The sequence below is a fragment of the Myxine glutinosa genome, chromosome 11 (assembly GCF_964187855.1).
Source record: "Myxine glutinosa chromosome 11, kmMyxGlut1.1, whole genome shotgun sequence".
Lineage (NCBI taxonomy): Eukaryota > Metazoa > Chordata > Myxini > Myxiniformes > Myxinidae > Myxine > Myxine glutinosa.
In genome coordinates, this window is record NC_136271.1 from 3,419,362 (window position 1) to 3,438,573 (window position 19,212).

At 42.2% G+C, this 19,212-nt stretch overlaps 1 protein-coding gene across 3 annotated transcripts in view; it reads right to left on the minus strand.

The window, feature by feature from the left end:
* Window positions 1–19,212, minus strand: part of LOC137412346 (serine/threonine-protein phosphatase PP1-beta catalytic subunit) — a 58,288-nt gene that overhangs the window by 8,730 nt on the left and 30,346 nt on the right. For 2 of the 3 annotated variants that reach the window (XM_068097609.2, XM_068097611.2), the window contains exons 6-8: window positions 10,533–10,684; window positions 10,285–10,419; window positions 3,778–3,819 (exon numbers count right to left, since the gene is read on the minus strand). In XM_068097609.2, the coding sequence (XP_067953710.1) occupies window positions 3,778–3,819; window positions 10,285–10,419; window positions 10,533–10,684 (329 nt within the window). The remainder of the gene's footprint in view (window positions 1–3,777; window positions 3,820–10,284; window positions 10,420–10,532; window positions 10,685–19,212) is intronic. The other variant, XM_068097610.2, reaches the window with a different exon arrangement.

Sequence of the window (19,212 nt, forward strand, 5' to 3'; positions counted from 1 at the left end):
AGTTATGAATCCTTGATATATGCTTTTAAAATTCATAGCAGCAATGAGTCTTTGCAAATGATATTGGAGGGTGAAGCCACCAGACCCCACTCCATATTGGCTGCAGCACACCAGCCCCAATGATTGGAGCCTGGAAAAGTCAAGAAAGCCTATAACGGTCAGATGCAACAAAACTTTAATCTGTTCACTTCAGTTCAGATTGACTGAATGTTAGCATGTCTAATAGCTTTAGTGACTTGAACATAGGTAGTGTGTGCAGACCCCTAAAAGTCATCCCAGCAAAATAAATAAATAAATAAATTAAAATATAATATATATATATATATATATATTATATATACTGTATATATATATATAATCAAACAAACAATAATAATAATAGTAATAAATACCACAAGGAACTAACAAGCAAATCAAGCATTTGCTACAAATAATTAAAGTTGGTACTGAACCACGAAACAAGCTGTCCACGCCAGCTCCCAAATCATTTCCTGCTGCCACCATCAAAATCATTGAATAAACATCTTAGTCAACCTGCAATTCTCCAAAGCCAGGGCCAGGTACCGCAAGTGATGACAGTGGTGTTTTTGTTTTTAAAAAATCATGAACTTTGGACATTGAACGAGTCACTAATCAAGTACCAATCAAGTATCAGGGAATATATACTCAAGAAGTGGAAACTTTGCCAAGGAACGCATCCTGCCATCGAAGTGAGAAAAAGAGTCCACATTGAAGAAGAAGCTGCAATTACTTGCGTCAGATAAGAAACTGGAAATCGAGTGCGCACCTATTAGTGAGAAAGACTTCCAGATAAAAACATCACAGCTGAAAGACAAGCCCAACAACATGGACAAAAGTAACAAAAAGTCAAAGTGCTGACAGTTGTTCCCAATTGAAGGACGATCTTTAACAAAATGGCTGGCGTTTGGCACAACCTAATTCATGGCAAGGACAGCAACACGAAGATGAAGACTAGGGAATTCTGTCAGATTTACAGTACATTCAGAAAGTATTCAGACCCCTTCACTTTATTCCCATTTTGTTATGTTGCAGCCTTTTGCTGAAATCGTTTAAATTCATTTTTTCCCTCATCAATCTGCACTCAATACCCCAAAATGACAAAGAGAAAACAGGATTTTAGAAAGTTTTGCAAATTTATTAAAAAGAAAAAACTGAAATATCACATTTACAGAAGTATTCAGACCCTTTGCTATGACACTTGAAATTTAGCTCAGGTGCCTCCCATTTCTCTTGATCATCTTTGAGACGTTTCTACACCTTGATTGGAGTCCACCTGTGGTAAATTCAATTGATTGGACATGATTTGGAAAGGCACACACCTGTCTATATGAGGTGTCACAGCTGACAATTCATATCAGAGCAAAAACCAAGCCATGAGGTCGAAGGAACTGCCTGCAGAGCTCAGAGACAGGATTGTGTCGAGGCACAGATCTGGGGAAGCCTACAAAAAAATTTCTGCTGCATTGAAGGTTCCCAAGAGCACAGTGGCCTCCATAATTCTTAAATGGAAGAAGTTTGGAACAACCAGGACTCTTCCTGGAGCTGGTCGCCCGGCCAAACTGAGCAATCGGGGGAGAGGGCCTTGGTAATAGAGGTGACCAAGAACCCGATGGTCATTCTGGCTGAGCTCCAGAGATCCTGTGTGGAGATGGGAGAAACTTCCAGAAGGACAACCATCGCTGCAACACTCCACCGATCTGGGCTTCATGGCAGAGTGGCCAGACGGAAGCCAAACAGTTAAATCTTGGTTTCATCAGACCACAGAATCTTGTTTCTCACAGTCTGAGAGTCCTTTAGGTGCTTTTTTACAAACTCCAAGCGGGCTTTCATGTGTCTTTCACTGTCTTCTCCCATCTACACAGGATCTCTGGAGCTCAGCCAGAGTGTCCATCGGGTTCTTGGTCACCTCTCTTACCAAGGCCCTTCTCCCCCGATTGCTGTTTGGACGGGTGGCCAGCTCTCGGAAGAGTCCTGGTTGTTCCAAAGTTCTTCCATTTAAGAATTATGGAGGCCACTGTGCTCTTGGGAACCTTCAATGCAGCAGAATATTTTTTTTGTGGGCTTCCCCAGATCTGTGCCTCGACACAATCCTGTCTCTGAGCTTTGCAGGCAGTTTCTTCGACCTCATGGCTTGGTTTTTGCTCTGATATGCATTGTCAGCTGTGAGACCTCATATAGACAGGTGTGTGCCTTTCCAAATCATGTCCAATCAATTGAATTTACCACAGGTGGACTCCAATCAAGGTGTAGAAACGTCTCAAAGATGATCAAGATAAATGGGAGGCACCTGAGCTAAATTTAAAATGTCATAGCAAAGGGTCTGAATACTTATGTAAATGTGATATTTCAGTTTTTTCTTTTTAATAAATTTGCAAAACTTTCTAAAATCCTGTTTTCTCTTTGTCATTATGGGGTATTGAGTGTAGATTGATGAGGGAAAAAATGAATTTAAACGATTTCAGCAAAAGGCTGCAACATAACAAAATGTGAAAAAAGTGAAGGGGTCTGAATACTTTCTGAATGTACTGTAAATCCCAATTCAGGAAAACACCCAACAACAAATGTTGAATTGGACCAAAAAAATAAACGATTCTACCTGAGCGAGATCAGCACAATGGAGTCTGTTCTGGATGGTAAAAGGAAAAACTTCTCATTCTATGCAACTACAAAAAAAGAAGCATTCAAATTGATTATAATTGGTGCAAAGCGGGAGAGGTGCACAAAAGACAGCATCCCTTTCAAACAAGTGTACTACTGCCTTGCCCAATGCCAACTTGAGCACAAACTTCCTGGTCGGAATAGTGAGTTTGGAGGTTTTCTCAAGATGAGAAATAAGAATTCAGGAGAGATTTGAGCAGCACATGATTAACAAATCGGCATCAACTGATTGCTCTTCACTGTTTTCAGCATTTCTCAATTCTTCCTAGACCAATTCTGCAGCAATCATAAATTTTCCCAACAATGAGACGACAGTTTACATATTTCATATAAAACGACAGTTTACATATTTCATATATACGAGAGTTTACATATTTCATATATACGACGACAGTTTACATATTTCATATATACAATGACAGTTTACATATTTCATATATACGACGATAGCTTACATATTTCATCTATACGATGACAGTTTACATATTTCACATATACGACGACAGTTTACATATTTCATATATACGACTACAGTTTACATATTTCACATACTAGCAGCGGTACCCGCCCTATGGGCGGGGCTTCAATTGGAAAGCCCAAATGAAAAGGCAAAATATCACAAATTGAAGGCTTTTTTATTTTAAACGATTCATATAAACATCCGTTGAATCATGTCACACGCAAATCATCAAAATCTAAACAGTACATGGCGCCCATTTTGAAAAAAGATTGAATTCTGCAAAACGGAAGTGGCCGCTAAATGTCTTTCTCAGTCGCACGTTTATGTGTGAAGAGTGCGCGCCGAATCTGTAACACAGAAGCGGCCGCTACACCTGTTTCTCAGTCGCTTTGCACACGCTGCCGTGTTATTTCGGAGCCGCACATTTATACAGGAAGAGTTCGTCAGGATTCGATCTACTCTCTCCTGGTACGTAGAATGCAGTACCGTATTTGTAGAATTTCAGCAAAACCCACATCACTGTTCATATAGGTAAATATTATTCCATCGTGTTTGGAAAAACTGAAAAATTGGAAAATTGCAAAACTTGGAAAAACAATATATCCTATTTTACTCCCAGGGGTCCCAGGAATACCCACCCAAAATATCGTTGCGATCGGTTCAGCCATTTTTGGCGGTACCTTCGAACAGACAGACAGACATTTGGTGAATTATAGTAAGATACGACCACAGTTTACATATTTCATATATACGACAGTTTACATATTTCAAATATATGACGACAGTTTACATATTTCAGATATACGACGACAGTTTACATATTTCACATATACGACGACAGTTTACATATTTAAAATATACGACGACAGTTTACATATTTCATATATACGACGACAGTTTACATATTTCATCTATACGACGACAGTTTGCAGACGTTCGGCAGTTGCTGGAGTGCAGACAGTTTCTGTTGTTTTGGGGACTTCACACATAATTATTCGTTCGAGTTGTGAGATGAAACATTACCCTCATTGCAACTTGCAGGCAAAACATTGTACCCAAAATGGGGTGCATCATGAACTATCGTGAGAAGCAAAGCTCTTGTGCAAGCCAGGTCCTTATTACCACCGCCACCAAAGGTGGATGAAAGTTATGTTTTCACCTATTTGTCTGTTTGTCTATGACCAGGATATCTCAAAACGTTATGGACAGAATCGGACGAAACTTGAGTGCGTGACAAGAACGAATCGATTAGATTTTGGTGATGATCCAAATCCAGAGATAGGGCATGATATCTGTATATGGTATTGCATGATATCTCAAAACGTTGTGGATGGGCTATGACAAATTTAGTGGACGAGTGGGTAGGTGACAAAATAATAAGCCCATTAGATTTTGTTTGAGGTCCGCGTACAGATCCTATCGGTGGGATACAAAATGTAAACTGTTCAGCCTGGCGGAAGTATGCGCTCCGACCGAGTGCAATTCTAGTTTCGGACTGCAATACCTGTAACACCATGAAAGTGCACCTATTCCAGAGAGTGTCTCATCACATTTCTTTGTGAACAGTCAGTGCAGTGTAAGGGATAACCGTGTACTTCAATGGCTTTGCATAGCTGTACAAAAACTGCAAGATCAAGAATGCTTCAGAATTGTGGCAGAATGGAACTTTGCAACACGTCATGTTAAGGAACCCTGCAATGATTTTAGTGGAAAGGTCAAGAGACTGCCCGTCAAAGACCATGTATGAAAGCAAATAATAAGTCTTCAACAGCTGTTCAATTTTGCATCCAAAATATTCTCTGTTCGCTTCAATCTTACCATCACTAAAAACAACCATCAAGAGGGTGGCTGAAAAAGCAAAAACTATCCTTAGTACTCAAAGGCTGCATTTCTATTGTTCACTGTCATTGATTTGCCAGGAAATAAGGGATTGTTACCCTTTGCAAACAACAAGGCAGGTTGTCATAACTTGATGATCATCGTCTTCAGGACATCAAGGTATGAGCATGTGCCAGCAATTTACAACAATCAATGGTGGCTGACGTGTTTATGAATGTCAAACTATGACTGAACCTTCTCCATTGTCTGATTAACCCAAAAAGTTGAAGTGAAGCACCCTGTTGTACACAAGTGAAAGCATCTCAGAACTCCCTCCCTCTTACATTTCCAGGTGCTGCACGACATCATCACCGGGCACCTAAGGGGGCACGGCGATGATGCACGCCGAAAGGGCGTACTCAGTTTTCACTCCATTTGTTTTGTTTCTTGTTTGCTTGTTTTCTTGTTTGTTTGTCCGGGCGATATCTCAGCCTTCCTTTGAGCGAGGAAGCTGAAATGTCGGCACAATAGTGAGCATGTCCTTTGGAAAAAAAACTGTATTTTTTGTTTTTTTGATTAATCAATTAATTGATTAATTACTCAATTGTTATCAATTTATTAAGTACTTATTTATTTTCTTTCTCATCTGGGCAATATCTCAGGCACCTTGAGTTAGGAAATGGTTCAAGACAAAACGCTGGACTGTTCTAAAGTGGCCAGCAATGAGTCCAGTTCTAAATCCCATTGAACACCTGTGGGGAGATCTGAAAACAGCAGTTGGGAGAAGGCATCCTTCAAATCTGGGATATCTGGAGCAGTTTGCACAAGAGGAGTGGGCCAAACTGCCAGTAGAGAGGTGTAGGAAGCTCATTCATGGATATAGGAAGCGCTTCACTGCAGTTATTTTGTCCAAAGTCTGTGCTACCAAATATTAAGTCGAGGGTGTCAATAATTTTGTCAATACAATTTCCTTTTATTTTCTGATTTAAAAGGATATATTAAGTTCTGAATCAAACACAAAGGTTCTGTCATATTAACAGTGAAATAAAGAATTGTGGAGACCAAATACTTTTGTCAATTTCAACTTATTTTTAGAGAACATTGTGAGTTATTTGAAAAAAGTGCAAGGGTGCCAATATTTTTGGCCACCACTGTATATTACTTTTTTTGTGGGTTATTCTGTCTATTTGTCTGTCACTCTGTATGTCAAACGCCTACGGGTCACAATTTTAAACCAATCTTTACAAAACTTCACCAAACAGTGGGGTTGGTCATAAGGAAGAAGAATATTGATTTTGAGGTCAAAAGATCAACATAGGCCAAAGGTCAACAACTTTGTCAAATTTCTAAAATCCTAAATTTTCATCCAATTAACTAGAAATTTGAAGAGGATTTGCATATCTGGTCATTGAATTAAACCACCAATTTTTTCTGAGATTAACATGGGCCAAAAGGTCAACATAGGCCAGATTTCTAAAATTGTCAATTTTCATCTGATTTACTTGAAATTTGAAGAGGATTTGCATATCCGGTCAATTAATGAAACCACCAATTATTTTTACGTCATCTTAGGTGAAAAGGGCAACATTGGCCATAAGGTCAACATAAGCCAAATTTCTAAAATAGTCAATTTTCATCCAATTGACTTGAAATTTGAACAAGATTTTCATATTAGGCCACTGCATTCAACCACCAATTATTTTTGTGGTCTACATAGGCCAAAGGTTTACATAGGCCAAAGGTCAACAACTTATTCTTTGGATCTCACAAGTATCATGCTATGCATGACATATTTCTTGTTTTCTTGTTTGTTTATCCGGGCGATATCTCAGCCATCCTTTGAGCTAGGAAGCTGAATTTTCAGCACAATAGTGAGCATGTGCTTTGGCAAAAATGTTTTTAATTTTGATTAATCAATTAATTACTTAATTATTATCGATTTATGAAGTACTTATTTATTTTCTTTCTTATCTGGGAATTATCTCAGGCACCTTTTGAGCAAGGAAGCTGCTATTTGGACACGACAATGACCAAGTGATTTGGCTGCAAAGGGTATTTTTGATTAATTAATTAATTAATTAATCCATTAATTGTTTAATTTTTTGATTAAATGATTAATGAATTTTCAAAAACTTACATATTCGGATGAAACGGGGTGGTTTAGGTATGCTATTCGCCAATTGATTAAGAAATAATTATTTAAACAGATGTTTGGTACCACAGAATTTTAATATACAAGAAAACAAGCACACCATAATAAGAATAACTGAAGCTTTTCGTGCTGTACTCCTCAAGGTATTTCACAGCAAGAGAACGGAAAAGGTGAGAGATCATGCATTTTAAAGCATGTCTATGTAAGAGTGACACCAAATGGTTCATCAGTCATGACGTAATTGGTACTCTGAACACCCATTGGTTGACTCAGTCACCACTATCCCTGGCTCCGATTGGCTGGAGTGGAGTTGTTAGCGATGACTCACCAGCATCAATACCTTGGAGGGAGGGGGAATGGGGTTCCACCAACACCGGGGACTCACCATTTGCAGAAATACCATTGACAGCGGTCAAGTCAACACCTTCAGTTATTTTTATTATGTCGTGTTTGTTTTCTTGTATTTTAAAATAATTATTTTACGATTACTATTTATTTATTTTAATTATGCAATAAATCAATTAATTATTGTACACCTCTCCCTCCCAATTCCGTCTCTATGTGCTGCAAGCAAGGCGGCATCACCGGGCGCCCGAGGCACCCTGGCAATGTCGAGCGCTGGAGGATACGTTATTTATTTATTTGGCATGGGGGCGGTGTATTTTGAATGTAGCTCGACTTTTTTGAAATATTTTAAGGGAATACATACAGTGCATTCAGAAAGTATTCAGACCCCTTCACTTTATTCCCATTTTGTTATGTTGCAGCCTTATGCTGAAATCGTTTAAATTCATTTTTTCCCTCATCAATCCACACTCGATACCCCAGAATGACAAAGAGAAAACAGGATTTTAGAACGTTTTGCAAATTTATTAAAAAGAAAAAACTGAAATATCACATTGACATAAGTATTCAGACCCTTTGCTATGACACTTGAAATTTAGCTCAGGTGCCTCCCATTTCTCTTGATCATCTTTGAGACGTTTCTACCCCTTGATTGGATTCCACCTGTGGTAAATTCAATTGATTGGACATGCTTTGGAAAGGTACACACCTGTCTATATAAGGTATCACAGCTGACAATGCATATCAGAGCAAAAACCAAGCCATGAGGTCGAAGGAACTGCCTGCAGAGCTCAGAGACAGGATTGTGTCGAGGCACAGATCTGGGGAAGCCCACAAAAAAATCTCTGCTGCATTGAAGGTTCCAAAGAGCACAGTGGCCTCCATAATTCTTAAATGGAAGAAGTGCTGGAACAACCAGGACTCTTCCTAGAGCTGGCCGCCCGGCCAAACTGAGCAATCGGGGGAGAAGAGCCTTGGTAAGAGAGGTGACCAAGAACCCGATGGTCACTCTGGCTGAACTCCAAAGATCCTGTGTGGAGATGGGAGAAACTTCCAGATGGGCAACCATCACTGCAACACTCCACCGATCTGGGCTTTATGGCACAGTGGCCAAATGGAAGCCTCTCCTCAGTGAACGACACATGAAAGCCCGCTTGGAGTTTGCAAAAAAGCACCTGAAAGACTCTCAGACTGTGAGAAACAAGATTCTGTGGTCTGATGAAACCAAGATTGAACTGTTTGGCCTAAATTCTAAGCGTCATGTCTGGAGGAAACCAGGCACCGCTCATCACCTGCCCAATACCATCTCAACGGTGAAGCATGGTGGTGGCAGCATCATGCTATGGGGGTGTTTTTCAGCAGCAGGAACTGGGGGACTGGTCAGGGTTGAGGGAGCAATGAACGGAGCAAAGTACAGATATAATCTTAATGAAAACCTGAAACAGAGCGCTCAGGACCTCAGACTGGGCCAACGGTTCACCTTCCAACAGGACAATGACCCCAAGCACACAGCCAAGACAACACAGGAGTGGCTTCGGGACAACTCTGTGAAGGTCCTTGAGTGGCCCAGCAAGAGCCCTGACTTGAACCCAATCGAACATCTCTGGAGAGACCTGAAAATGGCTGTCCACCGACGGTCCCCATCCAACCTGACAGAGCTTGAGAGGTTCTGCAGAGAAGAATGGCAGAAAATCCCGAAATACAGGTGTGCAAAAGCTTGCCGTGTCATACCCAAGAAGACTCGAGGCTGTAATCGCTGCCAAAGGTGCTTCAACTAAGTACTGAGTTAAGGGTCTGAATACTTATGTCAATGTGATATTTCAGTTTTTTATTTTTAATAAATCTGCAAAACTTTCTAAAATCCTGTTTTCTCTTTGTCATTCTGGGGTATTCAGTGTAGATTGATGAGGGAAAAATGAATTTAAACGATTTCAGCATAAGGCTGCAACATAACAAAATGTGAAAAAAGTGAAGGGGTCTGAATACTTTGTGAATGCACTGCATAGCAACATAGGTGAAATTGTTGTTTTAACACCCACACACAGTGACACTTTAGATATAACTCGAGGATCATATTTCTGGGATGGTTAGAGAACGGGATTTTTGGGGGGCTCCAACAAAGGGTCTTCAGGAATGCTCGAAAGATCAGCTTCCCATGGCGGAAAGCATACCTTGATCAGCGTTTTGTTGATTCCATCTACCATTCTACCTATCCACTGACACAAATGGACAGTAACCTTCAAAAGAGCAAGACTAATTCTTCATTCTACTTTAGAATCTGAACACGTTTCGAAGATGTCTTTCAATACGCAATAAATCAATTAATTATTGGACACCGTTCCCTCCCAATTCCGTCTCTAAGATGCAGAATCCATGCATTTCAGAGTCAACTGCTTCCTTGGCAACCAAATTCTCAGTCCATAAGGCACATTGATGTTGTTCAATGAAGCAGGACAGCTCACCAAAAAACAACTCCACATTCATTATCGATAGAACAAAGTGTTCTCGATCGAAAATACAACACGTCCTTTTTCTCAACGTGCCAAGAATTATACCAACTGGACCATTAAAAGGTAAAACACCAAAGACGTTGCACCATCAACCTGGAAAGCAGGAACACAAAAGCACGTCGGCTCGATTTAACAGGAAGTCCGATGAAGTACCTCCAAGATAAAATGGTGTGAAGATCCCCAGTACAGCAGATGAGAACATTTACCCAACATGCTTTTAACTATTTAATGTTCCTTACTATCACAGATGTTCATTAACCAACATAACGATACTGTACTCTCAATATTGTCATCTCACTTCTCCTAAGTCAGGCACATACCTGAAAGGAACACATTAACGTTTCATCTACGCTCATCATGGCACCAGCATTATCAAATTCTCCACAATAGTTTGGTGCAGAGAAGAGCGTCACCAGCTGTCGCTTGGCAAAAAACTCGTAACCATCCTCGACAACCTGTTGGTACACCCACCAAAAGTTTACAAAACGGATCATATAATCTTACAATTACAGGACAATGTGAAGTCAAAAGCCAGCGTGGTGCGTTGCAGCGGATTTTGAGAACGAACCTGGTGAGCACGGCAGATGAGGTCCAGATCATGGCGGTTTAGGAACTTGTTGACGACATCAGCACCAAAAGTGAAAGAGACACCACGATCGTTTTCACCCCATCCCTGGACGTCCTTGTCAGGATCTGACCACAGGAGGTCACACAACAAACCTGCGACAAAGAGGAAGAAGAAACGAGCAAGATGGATTTGGAAAATGTTACCACCATCCGAACTGCACTCGATAGAAAACTTCCAAGCACAGTGTATACAGAAAGACAATATGCCAGGGGAGTAATTTGCAAACTCGGGCAATAACAACACCTGCATCCTAATCTTTGCAAGTAAAAACAAAACAAGTTCGAGCCATTGCTTTCCTCTGTGAAAGGTAAGTGCATGAGCAGGTTGTAGGCTTCAGCAACTGTAGAAATGTACTGAAATGTGCACAAGGGGTGAGGGGGGGGGAGTATGAACCCTCTTTTTGTTTTGTAATCCCCATGTAAGCGACCATACTGCGCACGTCTTTCGTGTATAGCCCACATGTACATTTTGTGTGCAAGACAACAATTGAAAGATAAAAGTGCAGCGGGCCACATATCCCGTGGGTTTCCGATTTTGTCCCCACTCTTTGCTCACTTTCTCCCACCCCTCCCCTGCAATTGCTGAACACTCCTGCATGCCACGGAACACCGAGGCCTGGACAATGTTTCTCTCAGGCTCTCCGGCTCGAGCATAGAAAGGTGGGGCGCAAGCAGTCCCGGGGAGGGAAGGACCGAGAGGATGGTGAGCATGGAGCAAGCTGTGTAGTGCGTTTGGTCATTATTATAATATTTTTATTATAGCAGTAATCGTACTATCATAGTATTAGTTTAGATTATACAGCATAGATCGATGAAGTCCGATATCGGACCACAGAGGCTCTGTAAAAGTGCAATTCATGTTCGAAAATAACTGTTAATATGACGATGTGTTTGACAATGACACAAACACAGCTTTCAATGAGAGCACACCAACATCTTTACATCAATTTCAGGACAGATTAAATGGTGATTATCAGCTCGATCTTCAAGATATTGTACACAGGGTCATCAACAGGGTTATATAAACCACAACAGTATGGAACTCACAAGCACCAGCTATCACCGCCGGATGGTCACGCTAAGTTAGCATAAGTCATTGTGCAATGTCGATATATCGCTATATCATAGATATTTGGAGAGACAATAATCAACCAGCAAAAACCATCAATATCAAATATATATATTTTTTTAAAAATCAATATCCCCCAGGCCGAGCTTTTATTCTGAAAAGACAGCACGGGTTCCCCCGGCACACGCCGGCTCTCACTTCCCGCCTGACTTGTGCGGCCAAGGCCTACCCTGAGCACACAACACCAAACAGCCACAATCTTCCACACCACAAAGAAAGGGACGTACCTGCTACTGCTTTATTGCTTTTTTTTATTCTGCCCTAAGCATGTTTCCCGTGGCCATGGTTTGTGCTAAGAGTTGTTATATGTAGCCTTCCATTGGGCTCCATTGCAAATATGTGCCCGCGGTCTTTGTGGAAAATGTATTTACCAAACTTCCTGACACCTGCATGTTGATTGAAACCACTGTTTTGCATTTATTTAATTACTAGCCGAAAGCACGCGGCATTGCCCGGGTTCTTTTTGAATGAATTTACAACTATAATTCAGCTTTTACTCACGGCCGTAGAAGAATGACTACGAGAATTCAGCTCAGCTTTTAATTGCGAAATGGGCCCAGCCGGCCGAGGTGGGCCTCGACCAGCCTCGCCACCTAGCCTATAACCTTTCCGGGGCACGTCCCGACATTTTTAGTTCTTTTTGAATGAATTTACTACTATAATTCAGCTTTTACTCACGGCCGTAGAAGAATGACTACTAGAATTCAGCTCAGCTTTTAATTGCGAAATGGGCCCAGCCGGCCGAGGTGGGCCTCGACCGGCCTCGCCACTAGCCTATAACCTTTCCGGGGCACGTCCCGACATTTTTAGCTCTTTTTGAATGAATTTACTACTATAATTCAGTTTTTACTCGCGGCCGTAGAAGATTGACTACTATAATTCAGCTCAGCTTTTAATTGCGAAATGGGCCCAGCCCGGCCGAGGTGGGCCTCGACCGGCCTCGCCACCTAGCCTATAACCTTTCCGGGGCCCGTCCCGACATTTTTAGTACTTTTTGAATGAATTTACTACTATAATTCAGCTTTTATTCGCGGCCGTAGAAGATTGACTACTATAATTCAGCTCAGCTTTTAATTGCGAAATGGGCCCAGCCCGGCCGAAGCGGCCTCGACCGGCCTCGCCACCTAGCCTAAAACCTTCCTGGGGCCCGTCCCAACATTTTTTGTTTCAGAGGTTTCCTCCTATCTTTCACCGTTCAGGAGATTAGCGCGTGCAGACAAACAGACAAAAACTTTATTACATAAATATAGAAGATTATTCAATTCCTTCTTAAGTGAAGTGGGTGTCGCATTTTGCACTTTCATTTTGGAGGGAAGTGCGTCGAGGGTAGCAAAGCCCGTTAGGCATGAGGTTCCCATCACAGGGCTTCAAATTTGGATAATCAGACTGTTTGTCCCATCGTGAGGCCTAAGCCTGACCGACAACATACCTGTTACAAAAGGTGGACGGGTCTAGATCACATCACAAAATAGTGGCAGAAGTAGCTCGTTACAGTACAGTAAACCCTTTAATACCACTATTTTGAAATATCGTGGATTTTGACCAATCGCAGGCAACCTAGTGCGTTCCGATTTCGTTATCGCAGAACTTCATTTCGACCAATTGTGGTTTTTGAGCTGAGACGAGTCATCGTTTGCGTCCGTGTCGATGATTATCTCGCATTACAAGCCTTTCTTGTTTGTTGCGCACCGTTAATAATGCTGCGCAAATGTAAAACGATGGACAAAATTAATTATTCCAAAAGGCAGGGAATGTTATGATGTTGGGCAAAAAATCAAGTCGTTAGGTTGGCTGGAGGTGAGAGAGAGTATGGCATCTGTGGGCCGCCATTACGGGATCAATGAATCGATTGTGCAGTATATCCGTAAAAGTGAGTCAAATATCAGTGCAAGTTTTATGCTAGCACTCCGCAAAGCAAAAGGTGTTATTCCAATCCCATCATCCTCATATTGAAAGGATGGAAAAGCCCTTAATTTTTGGATCAAGGACCAAACACAGAAAAGGTGCCTTTGAGTAGACCAGTGATCCGGGGGAGAAATCATTGAGAATTTACAAACATTTCCACAAGGCCCCAGGGGCCGAAGACTTCAGTTCATGCATCACTGCCACCCACAAGTTGAACGCCAGCAAGGGCTGGTTTGAAAACTTCATAAGGAGATCCGACCTCCATAATGTCAAATTAGTGGGCGAAGCAGCATCGGCAGACCATGACTCTGCGAACTACCCACGGTAAGGTCATGAAACCCAATCGAGGCGGAAGGATTTATGCCGGAGCAGGTCTTTAATGCCAACGAGACAGGATTATTCTGGAAGAGGATGCCATCTCATACCTTCCTGTCTTAGCAGGAAAGATCTGCTCTGGGGTTCAAGGTGGCGTAGGATTGTCTTACCCATCTCATATGTGGCAATGCAGCAAGCGACTTCATCGTAAAACCAATGCAGCTCTTCCGATCGACGAATCCCGCTCCCCGCTCCAACAGCATCAGCATCATTCCGAGCTAAATCTTGTGCTTTCTATTTACAGCAGAGTACAGTATGTGATATTTTTACCTTCACTCACTTCACTATTTTGTAAAAAAAAAATCACCTCGTTGTTTTAGATTAAATTTAAAAAAGGTAAAAGTCTCGTGTTTTTGTTAATTTTATACTAGATTTATTTAATTTACATGTTTATTTTAATTATGACGTGTTTATTTTTGGATGCCGCCCACCTTCCTGTATATTTTCCCAAAGCCCAGGAACTGAGCCCCCTTTTCCAATAGGACATTGGTTTTAACTAATGTGGTTTTAACTATTGTGGCCTTTTCCAGGAACGTAACTACCACGATATTTAAAGGTTTACTTCATTTTTGGCCTGCAGAAGTATTCACCCCCTCCCAATAATACCACAATTAGATGAATTACGAATTAAGTAGAAACAGTTTTTCCAAATGAACTTTTTTATTCATAACTGAAGGGATCAAACTAAACACTGTTATAGTTGAAGGAGGTCACATGTCAGGAATACCTTAAAAAAACATGTACGAATCAAAATTCACGGGTTATAAAAGTATGAGTAAATTGTTGGGTCAGTACCTGGTGGAAGCACATTTTGGATGGAAGCTATGAGTCTTTTTGGGTGGGTCTAGGTCTCTACCAGGTTTGCACAGCGAGATGGTGAAATCTTTGCCCATTCTTCACGTGAAAATTGCTCTAGTTCTGCCAAGTTTGATGGGGATCGACGATGAACGGCAATCTTTAAGTCTCGCCATAAATGTTCAATTGGGTTCAAGTCTGGACTTTGACTGGGCCATTTATCGGCGACTGGCTTTGGAGGCCACCTTGGAAATGTGGTTTTCCCAGAAAAGATCACAGCTGATAGCGAGGCCCAAAAGCTTGAGTGACAGAACTTCGAGAGGATTGTTGAGAAAGTAGATAGGAGGGTTGTCGAGACGGTCTTTATGTCGAGACAAAGTGAGAGTGTGAGTTGGCAGGCTAAGTACAGATTCTAGTTTTACAAATAACAGATCAGGAAGTGGATTGCCAAAAGCAATCACCAAAAGTGTTAGACATGAGAGCAGAATCCTCAACTTTATCAAGATGCTGGCTAAGATCCACCACTACTTCAAAGGCCCCAATTAATCCCACCTACTTGTGGAGTCATGTGGGATTACAGCATTAATTTTATTACTTTTTCTGGTCACCTTTCAAAGGTGTATTAGTGAATATTCAATAACAGTCTGCATATCTGTTCAGATCATCAGTCCTGATGGGGTAGTATCAAGTTTTTGGTCCAAGTTTTTTCACAAACCAGCTGACCAGGGCTGACTTTTCATTGTAGCTGGTTATGGCATGAATTTGGAATTTGTCCAGGGTTCTGGCTATAATTTGCATACACCACGCAAGGCATTGCGGGATTTTTAATATACACCTGCTAATGCCAGTAGACGGGATACATTCGACTAAGGGACGGCACACCTGTGTGGTGCAATGCAAGATGTTGGCGAAGATGAATTGACAAAACAAATTTTTTTAAACGTTAAAAAAATGTAATTGTCATGGTTCTTTTGGGAATGTCATCTCGGGATATGCTCCGCAGGTTGGTCGGAGCGATGAAGAGAAGGACAAGTTCTGGTGTGCGATAGAGAAGCTGATGGAAAACGTGAAAGATGAGGAAGTTGTTGTGGTGGGAGGAGACCTAAATGGACATGTGGGAAGGAGTATGGACGGTTTTGAGGGAGTTCATGGGGGTTGCGGATATGGTGTGAGAAATGGAGAAGGTGAAAGGATTTTGGAGTTTGCTGATGGAGCTGATTTGTTGATTTGTAATACTCAGTTCCAGAAAGAGGATAATAAGCTTGTTACATACACGTCAGGTGGGTCGACGACAACCGTTGACTACCTGATGGTGCGTAGGCAAGATAGGGGGCACCTCCGGGACACAAAGGTGATCCCGGGGGAGGAGGCTGTTTCACAGCACCACTTGGTTGTCTGCGACATAATGGTGAAAGGTGTGAGGAGAGCTCGGCGGGTGAAGTACCAACTGAGAATGAAGGTGTGGAGGTTGAAAGAGGTGACAGTGAGGGAGGCATTAAAAGAGAGGCTGAGTAGGGTAGAGGATGATGTGGTTGAGCTTGAACGTGGTTGGATGTCAATGAAAGATAGTCTGTTGGGAGCCGTTGGTGAGGTATGTGGATGGACAAAAGGACCACCGAGGCACTCGGAAACATGGTGGTGGGATGATGAAGTTGGAAAGAGGACTGACAAGAAGAGGAAGAAGTTCAAGGAGTGGCAGAACGTGAAGGGTACGGGAGCAGAAACAGCAGAGCATGAAAGTTATAAGGCAGCCAAGAAGGCTGCAAAGAAAGAGGTAGCAAAGGCGCAGGAGGCATGTAGCAAAATGTTTGGAGAACGCTTGGATTTGGAAGAGGGTCAGAGAGCGGTATTCAGGATTGCGAAGCACATAGCGAAAGAGAGGTGTGATGTGATGGGGGTGAGTTGCTTGAAGGATGAAGTGGGACAAATCGTTGTGGACCCAGATGGAATTAAAGGAAGATGGAAAAGATATATGGAAATACTGTTGAATACAGAGAATGAATGGGATGGCAACATAGAGAGAGTAACCCAGTTTTAGGACCGGCAGAGAAGATAACTGAGAAGGAAGTTGAGGAAGCGATAAAAGCAATGAAGAGTAGAAAAGCGGGAGGGCCGACGGGAGTTGTGGGAGATATGTTGAAGGCAGCAGGAAGTTGGGGTGTGAAGAGAATGACAGATCTGTAATCTGGCGGTGAAAGAAGGCTGCATTCCAGTGGATTGGGAACTGAGTACCCTCGTCCCTTTATACAAGGGCAAAGGTGACCCTCTAGAGTGTGGCTCGTACCGAGCGATAAAGTTATTGAAGCATGGAATGAAGGTATTGGGAAGGGTGTTGGAGAGGAGGATAAGGAAGAAAGTGAAGATCGACGAAATGCAGTTTGGATTTATGCCAGGAAGAGGAACGACAGACGCACTTTTTATTGTGAGGGAGTTGCAGGAGAAGTACATGGAGAAGAGGAAGAAGTTGTTTCTTGGGTTTGTTGATCTGGAGAAAGCATTCGATCGGGTTCCACGCAAAGTATTGACATGGGCAATGAGGAAGTTAGGAGTGGAGGAATGCTTGATCAGAGTGGTGATGGCAATGTACAAAAGAGTGCGCACAGCTGTAAGGACGAAGGACGGGAACAGTGGTGAGTTTGAGGTGAAGGTGGGAGTGCATCAGGGGTCGGTACTAAGTCCACTACTATTTGTAGCTGTGATGGAGGTGCTGGCTCAGAGAGTAAAGGAGGGTTTACCGTGGGAGTTGTTGTATGCAGATGATCTGGTGTTGATTGCGGAAAGTATGGATGGACTGAAGGAAAAGATGAACAAGTGGAAGGAATGTATGGAGACAAAAGGTCTGAAGGTGAATATCGGAAGGACGAAGGTGATGGCAAGTGGTAAAGCATGTGGTGAAGTGGAAAGAACTGGGAAGTGGCCCTGTGCTGTGTGCAGGAAGGGTGTCGGAGTGAACTCCATTCAATGTACAATGTGCGCTGAGTGGGTTCATCAAAAATGTAGTGGTCTGAGAGGGTCATTAACCAGTGTGGCAGCTACATTCAAATGTAAGGTGTGCACAGAGGGAGCTGCAGATGGAGGAAATGTTGAGTTGGATCTTGGAGACGGCGTGAAGCTGGAAGGTGTGAAAACATTTTGCTACCTCGGAGACATGCTGAATGGAGAAGGTGGATCAGACTCGGCAACGGTTGCTAGAGTGAGATGTGCATGGAAGAGTTTCGGGAACTGAGTGGCGTGCTGATGAGGAGGCGAGTGTCGTTGAAGCTGAAGGGAAAGGTGTATGCTGCATGTGTGAGAAGTGTTATGATTTATGGGAGCGAGACATGGGTAATGAATGTTGAGCAGCAACGAAGGTTGGAAAGGGTGGAAATGTGAATGGTTCGATGGATGTGCGGAGTATCGTTGAGAGAGAAGAAGACAAATGATGAATTGCGAAAAATGATGGGAATAGAGCCTGTGATTGATGCTGTGAAGAGGAACAGGTTGAGATGGTTTGGTCATGTGTTGAGGAAGGATGAAAGTGACTGGTTGAGAAGAGTGATGGAAATGAATGTGGAAGGAGGTAGAGGACGGCGAAGACCGAGAAAGACTTGGCTAAAGATGGTGGAAGAAGAAATGCGGGCAAGGGGGTTAACAAGTAGAGATGCAGAAAATAGGGCAAAATGGAGAAGATTGTTATGGGGACCACAAGGCTAACCCCCGCTCTAGCAGGGAAAATGGCCTTAAAATGCCTGTTGTTGTTGTTGTTTAAAAAATGCCTCAGAGATCATGGGTTGCATGCCTAACACCATCCGTACTTCTAATGAATCAACATCATCACCTTCACGTTAAAATGCAATGATAGAATGGTTATCGGAGGGAGGAAGTCAGATGAAACCTATTACTCAGACCACAAGACAGAATTTCTCGTTGCCAAATGCCTTTGTGGTAAATAAAAACGACTAAGAGTTCAGAGAACTCCTGCGAATATTGCCAAGTAGGTTTGATTGAAATGTATAAATTTACTTTTCCTCCACGAATAATACAAAACAAGAAAATGATAAATGATTGATGATGACGACGACGACGACGACGACGATGAAGATGATGATGATGATGATGATGATGATGATGATGATGATGTCCACTCCTGCATCATCAGATGCATATGGCTGCCGAAGCAGTTTCTGCACTATTGGGCCCAATCCTGGTCGGGGCATTACTTCGACGCAGGATACTCGAATGGCTCATTCATCCCAGCAAGCTGGTACTCATTTTGACGATCTCGGAAGGATGACAGGCTGAGTCAACCCACCTGGTGTTAATTCATCGACCGACCAGGATTTGAACTCAGCACCCTAGAATCCTAAGCCAGCATCCTAACCAGGCTTAGAAAATGATAAATACACCTGATTTATTATTCATCAAATAAACAAAAATC